Source organism: Apis dorsata, unplaced genomic scaffold, assembly GCF_000469605.1.
Source record: "Apis dorsata unplaced genomic scaffold, Apis dorsata 1.3 scaffold_69, whole genome shotgun sequence".
In the NCBI taxonomy this organism is placed as follows: Eukaryota; Metazoa; Arthropoda; class Insecta; order Hymenoptera; family Apidae; genus Apis; species Apis dorsata.
In genome coordinates this window covers 15065-25242 of record NW_006263367.1, presented here as the reverse complement: position 1 = coordinate 25242, position 10178 = coordinate 15065, and the positions used below count along the sequence as shown (strand labels likewise).

The following is a 10178-nucleotide window of genomic DNA, read 5'->3' as shown; positions in this document are numbered from 1 at the left end:
TTTTTTTTTTTTTTTTTTTACTTTTTAACTTGTTTCAATTTATATTCTTTTATAGATTATAATATTATTATATTAATCTTATATTCTTTTTATAAATTATAAAATTATTAATTGAAAATAATAATATATCTTAAATATATTTTTATTTAGATCAATATGATGATGAAGATGCAGAAGAAATTTCATCAAAACTTTGGCAGGAAGCATGCTGGATTGTTATTAATGCTTACTTTGATGAAAAAGGTCTTGTACGGCAACAACTTGATAGTTTTGATGAATTTATTGAAATGTCAGTCCAAAGAATTGTTGAAGATTCTCCACAAATTGATTTACAAGCAGAAGCACAACATACTTCAGGTGAAATAGAAAATCCAGTTAGACATTTATTAAAATTTGAACAAATTTATTTATCAAAACCTACACATTGGGAAAAAGATGGAGCTCCATCTCCTATGATGCCTAATGAGGCAAGACTTAGAAATTTAACTTATTCAGCACCACTATATGTAGATATAACTAAAACAATTGTAAAAGATGGAGAAGATCCTATTGAAACACAACATCAAAAAACATTTATAGGAAAAATTCCTATCATGTTAAGATCAAAATATTGTTTACTTGCTGGTTTATCTGATCGTGATTTAACAGAATTAAATGAATGTCCATTGGATCCTGGAGGTTATTTTATTATTAATGGATCAGAAAAAGTACTTATTGCACAAGAAAAAATGGCAACAAATACTGTTTATGTTTTTAGTATGAAAGATGGTAAATATGCATATAAATCAGAAATTCGATCTTGTTTAGAACATAGTTCACGACCTACATCTACATTATGGATTAATATGATGGCAAAAAGTGGAGCTAGTATTAAAAAATCTGCTATAGGTCAACGTATTATTGCAATTATTCCATATATTAAACAAGAAATTCCTATTATGATTGTATTTCGTGCACTTGGATTTGTAGCTGATCGTGATATTTTAGAACACATTATATATGATTTTGATGATCCTGAAATGATGGAAATGGTGAAACCTTCTTTAGATGAAGCATTTGTAATACAAGAACAAAATGTTGCTTTAAATTTTATTGGTACTAGAGGTGCAAGACCTGGAGTAACTAAAGAAAAACGTATTAAGTATGCCAGAGAAATTTTACAAAAAGAAATGCTTCCACATGTAGGAATAAGTGATTTTTGTGAAACTAAAAAAGCTTATTTTCTTGGTTATATGGTACATCGATTATTATCAGCCTCTTTAGGTCGAAGAGAATTAGATGATCGAGATCATTATGGAAATAAAAGATTAGATTTAGCTGGTCCATTACTAGCATTCTTATTTAGAGGATTATTTAAAAATTTAATGAAAGAAGTGAGATTGTATGCACAAAAATTCATTGATAGAGGAAAAGATTTTAATCTTGAACTTGCTATAAAAACTAAAATTATCACTGATGGTTTAAGATACTCACTTGCTACAGGTAATTGGGGTGATCAAAAAAAAGCACATCAAGCTAGAGCTGGTGTATCACAAGTATTAAATAGGTTAACATTTGCATCAACATTATCACATTTAAGAAGAGTAAATTCTCCAATTGGAAGAGATGGAAAATTAGCCAAACCACGTCAATTACATAATACATTATGGGGTATGTTATGTCCTGCAGAAACTCCTGAAGGTGCTGCTGTTGGTCTAGTAAAAAATTTGGCATTAATGGCATATATAAGTGTTGGATCTCAACCTTCACCAATTCTTGAATTCTTGGAGGAATGGTCTATGGAAAATTTAGAAGAAATTGCACCAAGTGCAATAGCTGATGCAACAAAAATATTTGTAAATGGTTGTTGGGTTGGCATTCACAGAGACCCAGATCAATTAATGGCTACTTTACGTAAATTAAGAAGACAAATGGATATTATTGTATCAGAAGTATCTATGATAAGAGATATTAGGGATCGTGAAATCAGAATATATACAGATGCTGGGAGAATTAGTAGGCCTTTATTAATTGTTGAAGGGCAAAATCTATTGTTGAAGAAAAGACATATTGATATGTTAAAAGAAAGAGATTATAATAATGATGGCTGGCAAGAATTAGTTGGTAGTGGAGTTGTTGAATACATTGATACTTTAGAAGAAGAAACTGTTATGATTGCAATGTCACCTGAAGATTTGAGACAAGAAAAAGAATATGCATATTGTACAACATATACACATTGTGAAATTCATCCAGCAATGATTTTGGGAGTATGTGCCTCAATTATTCCATTTCCTGATCATAATCAGAGTCCAAGAAATACCTATCAAAGTGCTATGGGTAAACAAGCTATGGGAGTATATATTACAAATTTTCATGTTCGAATGGATACTTTAGCACATGTATTATATTATCCTCATAAACCTTTAGTAACTACTAGATCTATGGAATATCTTAGATTTCGTGAATTACCTGCTGGAATTAACAGTATAGTTGCTATATTATGTTATACTGGTTATAATCAAGAAGATAGTGTTATCTTAAATGCTAGTGCTGTTGAAAGAGGTTTCTTTCGATCTGTATTTTATAGATCTTATAAAGATTCAGAATCTAAGAGAATTGGAGATCAAGAAGAACAATTTGAAAAACCTACACGACAAACTTGTCAAGGGATGCGCAATGCTATTTATGATAAATTAGATGATGATGGAATTATTGCTCCTGGAATTCGTGTATCTGGAGATGATGTAGTTATAGGTAAAACTATTACTCTTCCAGAAGCAGATGATGAGGTATATATTTTTATATAATAATAAAAATTTATTTATATCTTCTTACATCTTAAAATAATTACAGTTGGATAGTACAACGAAACGTTTTACAAAACGAGATGCATCGACTTTCTTACGTAATAGTGAAACTGGTATAGTTGATCAAGTAATGTTGACATTGAATAGTGAAGGATATAAATTTTGTAAAATAAGAGTACGCAGCGTTCGTATTCCACAAATCGGTGATAAATTTGCTTCACGTCATGGACAAAAAGGTACTTGTGGAATTCAATATAGACAAGAGGATATGCCATTTTCATGTGAAGGTCTTACACCAGATATTATAATTAATCCTCATGCTATTCCATCACGTATGACTATTGGTCACTTAATTGAATGTATACAAGGAAAAGTATCTGCTAATAAAGGTATTTATGTTTTTATCTTTAATTACAACATAATATATTAAAAATTTAATAAGTATATTTAATAAATTGATTATAATATGTTTCTATAGGTGAAATTGGTGATGCTACACCATTTAATGATGCTGTAAATGTACAGAAAATTTCTACACTTTTACAAGAATATGGTTATCAATTGAGAGGAAATGAAGTTATGTATAATGGTCATACAGGCCGCAAAATAAATGCTCAAGTTTTCTTAGGACCTACTTATTATCAACGTTTAAAGCATATGGTGGATGATAAAATTCATAGTAGAGCTCGAGGACCTGTACAAATTTTAGTTAGACAACCTATGGAAGGAAGAGCAAGGTAAATTATATATAATTTTTATTTTATATCTATTATCATTTATATATTCATATTTTTAATATATAATGTAATTATTCATATTCATATATCTAATATATAAATTTAGAGATGGAGGTTTACGATTTGGTGAAATGGAACGCGATTGTCAAATTTCTCATGGAGCTGCACAATTTCTAAGAGAACGTTTATTTGAAGTCTCAGATCCATATCGGATACATATCTGTAATTTTTGTGGTTTAATTGCAATAGCAAATTTAAGAAATAATACATTTGAATGTAAAGGATGTAAAAACAAAACACAAATTTCTCAAATTAGATTACCATATGCAGCAAAATTACTTTTCCAAGAACTTATGGCTATGAATATTGCACCTAGATTAATGGTAGCATAATTATAATAATTCAAAGTATTTCTAATAATTATAAAATAATTATAAAATATATTTTATATTACCATTAGTTTTGTATTTTATTAAAATATTTAAAACCATATAATTTATTTGTTAGTTTAACATTTTATGTAAAATCTTTATATATATATATAAGTATAATTATAATCTTAAATATAAATCTTAATAAATAAAAATGTTATTCTTTATTTTTTTATAGTGTACTAATATTTTTATCTAGAAATTTAGGCATGAATATATCACACTATGCTCTATGAAAAATACATTTCATTATATTTTCATTTACTTATTCTAATTAACAAAACATAATAAATAATATTAAAAATTATTTTTGTATATTATTATTATTATGTATTGTTTCTAGATAGAATATAGTTTTGTAATTAAAATAAGAAATAATTCCATTAGGATATTATTTTTTACATTTAAGTAGATTGTATAAGACATACATCTAAAATACAAAATTTTGCTCTGCATACTGGACAGGTACATTTAGAAGATAACCATGTTTCAGGTGCATTTTCATCTTGTCTTGATGCAAACCTATAATAATATAATTTTCATTAATATATTTGTATTACAAAATAAAAATTAAATATATTTATTATATATATTATATATTAACCATTTTGCCATACAGTCTATACACCACATTGGACGACAATAACATACCATACAATCTTCAAGATTTCCACTTCCTATACCACTACTACATTGTTTATTCAATTTTATATTTGATAAGGCTTGCATACATCCTATACATTGACCTAATTCCTTTAAATATTTTTATACAACAACAATAATTCATTCAATCACAAATACAATATTAAATTTATAATAAATAAAATACCTCTGTATATTCATAATATGGATTTTCTTGTACTTGTTCTTTAAAATTATCAATAAATTTATCAAGTAAAGTTTTATGAAATGTAATATTCTGTAATATGATAATAGGACGAGATACTTTATCTTGAAGATTTTTAAAGTCAAATACATTTAATCTTATATCAAAAGATTGTGATCCTGGTCTAGTAGGTTTTACCTGTATAATAATGAAGATTGATTATAATAAAATATAATAAAAAAATAAATTTAAAATAAATCAAAATAGTTTTACTTATATATGAAAATTCTTTTTATAAAAACATAAATTATTATTATTAATTAATTTTTAATTAATATATTACATGCTATTGATATTTATAGAATGTTATATTTGTAATTAAAAATTTACTTCAATATTAATAAATTGAACTTCTCCTCTTGTCAAAGGTGACATTTCATGAGTATCACTTTTATTAACTATTAAAGCTGTATCATTTTGATGAGCAACCATTATTTTATAAGGTAAAACTTTAATTATCCAATTATCAGTGGCTATTATGGATGTTATACTATTTGTAGTAATTATTGTTTTATCTATTCTAAAATAAAATATAAATGATTTAGTCACTTTCCAAAGAAATATATTAAATAAATAAAATTCTAAGTTTAATATATAACCTTTGATATTCTACATTAATATCAGAAGCTACCGTAGTCCATGACATTCTGTTATTATTATTGTTGTTACAATAAATTGCAAGATTTTGTGCTATTGGATGTTTACTCCAATTATTTATTGACCATATTAAGATTTTATATAAAGTATATAAAGGCATCAATATAGAGCAAGTAACAAATATTGACCATAAATTGACATGATCTAATAATGCACTGACAACATCTACATGTCCAAACAAAACTAAACCAAAAGCATAACCTATTCAAAAAAAAAAATTTATTTCAATATAGTACAAATATTTAGAGTAAGAAAAAATAAATATATTTACCAAATGGGAGCATAGAATGTATAAATAATGTAATAATACTTCTTTTTATATGATATTGTACAAAAAATTCATTTTCACTACCTAACCAATTTGAAAATATATCTTTTATGGTTAAACCGGCTGACACAAATTCTGTAGGTGGATATATGATACATCCTGACATTAAAGTATAAAACAAAGTATAAAAAAAGAAAGCAGACATTTTTCACAAAAATATTTTTTCCAATTATATATTTTTAGCTTTTTATCTAATTGTTGAAAGACTTTTATATAAATATATTTAATAATTAATGATTAAATACCTTATTTTATGAACAATATTTAAAGTGAAATAATAGGTTAGATACAATTATTATGATGGATTCTTATGAAAATTGTTATTTTCTAAAATAATTTTAATTTTTATAAATATTTCTTATAATATAAAAAATATTAAAATATTTTACACTTTTTCTCCATAATATAATTTTTCAAAAAAATTATTTCTTTAAAATTATTTTTTATGAAATAAAATAAAAATAATATTTTTAAAATTAATACGTGAAAATCAGCCTATAATTAGTTCTATATTTTATATACAAATACATAGTCGATAGTTTATGACAATTCGTAAGTTATCTTTAAATGCTATTTGAAATAAGTGATTATTTATAATTATCTTTGCAATTATTAAATATTAATGATATACGGAATTTAACATTAAAACAATATGATAAATACAATTTTTTTATTAGGCGTACGTATTAAATTTTTTGTATATAAGTTCATTGTTTATATTCATATAAACCATTCTATTATATTTTTGTTTTTTATAATAAAAGATGTAAATGATGAATGAAAATTATATATTGCATATCAAAAAAATATTTGTTAGAATTTGAATTTTGTTAAAAAATATAATAATTATATTATATTATTAATTTTATATATTATTACTATTTTGTTTACTATTTATACTTAGTATTTTGTTTAATATTTATACTTAAAATATTTATATTATCAATTATTTTTGCAATCAATAATTTCAATTTTTTTATTTCAATTTTCTTATTAATTAAATCTGATATTTTTTAGGTAAAAATCTATCTTTTTTAAAAATGAGAGCTATTTTACTGTTTTTAATTTTAATCCAAACAAGAGGAAAATCAATCCAGATATGTCCAAAATATTGTACATGTAAACCTGGTGCACAAGCTGAATGGTTACGTATTAAATGCAATAATGAATTACAGAATATTAGAGATATTAATATCGATAGTGTCAGTGTGGAATTAGTTCAATTGTAAGATTATTATAAATTGTTCTATATAATTAATTAATATTAAAATATAATTAATAATTTTTTTTATTATAATATATATTTAATATATTTCAGAGATTTAAGTAAAAATAATATTTATATTATTGAAGCTAATATATTTAAAAATTTGACAAATTTAAAACGTTTGAATTTATCACGAAATGATATAACTTTTATTGGTGAAGATTGTTTTAATGGTCTTGAAAATTTAGAAAGGCTGTAAGAATATTAATATTAGTTACAATAGATTATTCATTATTGAATATATTTTATAAATGTATTTAATTGTTTTATTTAGGGATTTAAGTAAAAATCAAATCTCAACTATTGATACTTACACATTTAAGACATTATCAAATTTAAAAAGACTGTAAGTATATATTCATAAAATGTATAAAATATATTGATATAAATATATTAATGTATATTTTTATATATGTTTTTTTATCTTATACATTATTTATTTGATTATTAGTGATTTATCGAGCAACAACATAAGTACGATGAAACCATCATTATTTAATGATTTACTGGCTTTAGAACGCTTGTAAGTGAGTTTCTAATTTTAATTTTAATTTATTTTGTATATGTGTATTTATTTTTTTGATTATAAATATATATATTTATATATTATATATATATAATTAGAATTATATTTAAAAGATAATATTGATTTTTAAAATATTATAGGAAATTGAATGAAAATAGATTGACAACTTTAATGGAAGGTACTTTTTATAACCTAAAGTTCTTGAAACAGTTGTAAGTAAGTTATTTGGTATAATAAGTATATAAAATAAAGTTATTCAAATTTTAAATTTTGTTTTTTAGAGATTTGTCTAATAATCCATGGAGATGTGATTGTGAATTGTACTGGTTTAGTAATTGGATTTATAATAGTTCTATAAAATTAAGGTAAATTATTTATAAATCTGAAATAAAAATTTTTTTATAATTTAATTATAATTTCTAATAGATTTTTAAACATTTCAGTCCTGCTCCAAAATGTGCATCACCTTTAAATGTCAAAGGTGAATTTGTGAAGGAATTAAAGTATTCAGAAAATATTCAGTGTCAATGGTTACCACCTACAATTGAACTTCGACCAGTTCATAATCAAGTAGTATTTGCTGGAGATTCTATAACTTTAAAATGTAGAGCACCTAGCATAACAGAAGACAAAAATGCAAAATTAAGTTGGTTATGGTATCCTAACACTACTTCTGAAATCATAGATTTAAATTCATTTTTAGATCCACAAAAAAGTTTATCTAATATTAAAATTGATAATAGATATCTTACAGATAGTGGTATTGTGGACAGGTATTTTAATATTTAATATAATGTACAAGTTTTAAAAAAAAAACTTATACATATAATATAACATTAATAATATTATCATTTTTATAGTTCACTTAGTATTGTTCCAGTTAAAGAAGAACATAATGGTCAATGGAATTGTTTATTAGTTTCTACAAATGGTAATAGATCAAAAACAATTAGTGTAATTGTTATTTCTGAAGAAACCCGTTATTGTCCTTTAATAGGTAAGATAAATTATACATTTGAAATTTTAATGTAATAATATCATAAATAATTATATTACAGTAACTAAAAATAATAAAGGTATGTACACATGGCCAAAAACTGTAGTAGGATGGAAGGCAGAATTGCCATGTGAAGGAAATCATTTATCAGGTTTAATGCAAATGCCTTTAAAAGCTTCTTATCAATGTAATATTACTGGATATTGGGAAAATCTAAACACAGAATTATGTCCTTACATATCACATATAACAAAAAGCTTAGAACAGTTTTCTAAAGTTAATCTTTCACTTACGAAAATCAATTTATTAGAAACAGCAAAAAAATTCAAAAATTATACAGGAAATGCTATAAAAATAACTGATCCTATTGAAATAAATTTTATAACTCAAACTATAGAAAATTATTTAAATTTTATAATTGAAGAAAAAGAACTTGGTTCCATGTTAATCGATGTTATTAGTACTTTAATTAATGTACCAAAGAATATTTTAAGAAAAGCTGAAATTTCTTTTAAATCTTGTACACGGATAATAAAAGCTGTTGAAAAAATTATAGAATTTACTCCATCTATACAATTTTATAAAAAAAATATGGCATTAGAAGAATTTAGAGTTAAACGTGATAGTTTCACAGGATTGATATGTACATGGTATTCCAATAATAATCCAGAAATACGATTTTTACAATGTACAACAAACAATAGAACATCTCCTATTAATATAAAAGATAGAGTAATTGAAGCATCAATACATTTACCTGCATCTTTATTACATTATTCACATGAGATTGTTGCTTATCAATTAATGATTTCCGTATATAGCAATAACAGATTGTTTCCTAAAATAAATAACAATAATAATATGGATATTGCATCTTGTGTCATTGGAAGCAAATTATGTATGTATGATTAAAAATTTTAAATGTAAGATATTTTTATTGAAAAATAAAATAATATGTAATTTCAAATTTATTTTTAGATGGAATGTCAGTACAAAATTTAACTGAGCCTGTATATATTATGCTTAAAGTACCTTTGTATTATTATGCTGGAAAAAAATTATTACCTGTAGTTTGGGATGAAACATTAAATAAATCAGGTGGTTGGACGAGTGATGGTTGTCATTTAAGAAACGTATTAAATAACTTAATAATATTTCATTGTAATAGATTAGGATATTATGGCCTTTTACAAGATACATCTTCATTTGATTATGATGATAACAGGTATATATTTAATAAATTTATATTAAAAATATTATATATAAATTAATTTTTAATTTTTTTCTTTTTTTTTAGCATAAATGGAGCAAAATTTAGATATTCAAATCCTGCAATATATATTGGTAGCATTGCAACAATAACATGTTTAATTTTTATGTCTGTTACATATATTATTTGTTACACATCAATTACTATGCCTAAAAAGGCAAAACATTGTGTTATTAATACTTGGTTTGCTATGGCATTATTATCATTTTTTTATAGTATTGGTATTTATCAAACAGAAAATATACAAATTTGTCAAGGTGTTGGTCTTATTCTGCATTACTTATCTTTGT

At 23.8% G+C, this 10178-nt stretch overlaps 3 protein-coding genes across 5 annotated transcripts in view; 2 read left to right on the top strand and 1 right to left on the bottom strand.

Moving 5' to 3' along the window:
• Nucleotides 1-4016, top strand: part of LOC102670700 (DNA-directed RNA polymerase II subunit RPB2) — a 4445-nt gene extending 429 nt beyond the window's left edge. Inside the window, exons 2-6 of one of the 2 annotated variants that reach the window (XM_031515409.1) lie at nt 151-2771; nt 2836-3178; nt 3268-3526; nt 3633-3914; nt 3954-3999. In XM_031515409.1, coding sequence (XP_031371269.1) covers nt 151-2771; nt 2836-3178; nt 3268-3526; nt 3633-3914; nt 3954-3957 — 3509 coding nt within the window. In that variant the 3' untranslated portion in view covers nt 3958-3999. Of the gene's footprint in view, nt 1-150; nt 2772-2835; nt 3179-3267; nt 3527-3632 lie in introns of both variants that reach the window. The other variant, XM_006610119.2, reaches the window with a different exon arrangement.
• Nucleotides 4017-4331: 315 nt separating this feature from the next.
• Nucleotides 4332-6130, bottom strand: LOC102681932 (E3 ubiquitin-protein ligase TM129). 2 transcript variants are annotated; one of them, XM_006610117.2, is made up of 6 exons: nt 5772-6130; nt 5443-5701; nt 5174-5363; nt 4787-4981; nt 4562-4710; nt 4332-4479 (listed from the first exon to the last, which is right to left on the bottom strand). In XM_006610117.2, exons 1-6 carry the CDS (start codon nt 5971-5973, stop codon nt 4362-4364), a joined length of 1113 nt encoding a protein of 370 aa, XP_006610180.1. In that variant the 5' UTR covers nt 5974-6130; the 3' UTR covers nt 4332-4361. The 2 variants fall into 2 exon arrangements, with proteins under 2 accessions (XP_006610180.1, XP_006610181.1); XM_006610118.1 differs by having other exon boundaries at nt 4609-4710.
• A 225-nt stretch (nt 6131-6355) lies between these two features.
• LOC102674599 (adhesion G protein-coupled receptor A3) overlaps nt 6356-10178 on the top strand; it is a 6380-nt gene continuing 2557 nt past the window's right edge. The window contains 12 exon segments of the mRNA XM_031515410.1: nt 6356-6380; nt 6846-7053; nt 7147-7290; nt 7370-7441; nt 7547-7618; nt 7762-7833; nt 7903-7986; nt 8065-8394; nt 8482-8618; nt 8680-9516; nt 9597-9843; nt 9916-10176. Coding sequence (XP_031371270.1) covers nt 6371-6380; nt 6846-7053; nt 7147-7290; nt 7370-7441; nt 7547-7618; nt 7762-7833; nt 7903-7986; nt 8065-8394; nt 8482-8618; nt 8680-9516; nt 9597-9843; nt 9916-10176 — 2474 coding nt within the window. The 5' untranslated portion in view covers nt 6356-6370.

Excerpts from the sequence above, each read along its gene's own strand:
- LOC102681932 (XM_006610117.2), bottom strand. The coding sequence starts at position 5,973 with ATGTCTGCTTTCTTTTTTTATACTTTGTTTTATACTTTAATGTCAGGA. Across the intron at positions 4,711-4,786 it reads CATATTATGAATATACAGAG|GAATTAGGTCAATGTATAGG; the intron begins GTATTTTATTTA and ends AAATATTTAAAG. Across the intron at positions 4,480-4,561 it reads ATAGACTGTATGGCAAAATG|GTTTGCATCAAGACAAGATG; the intron begins GTTAATATATAA and ends ATATTATTATAG.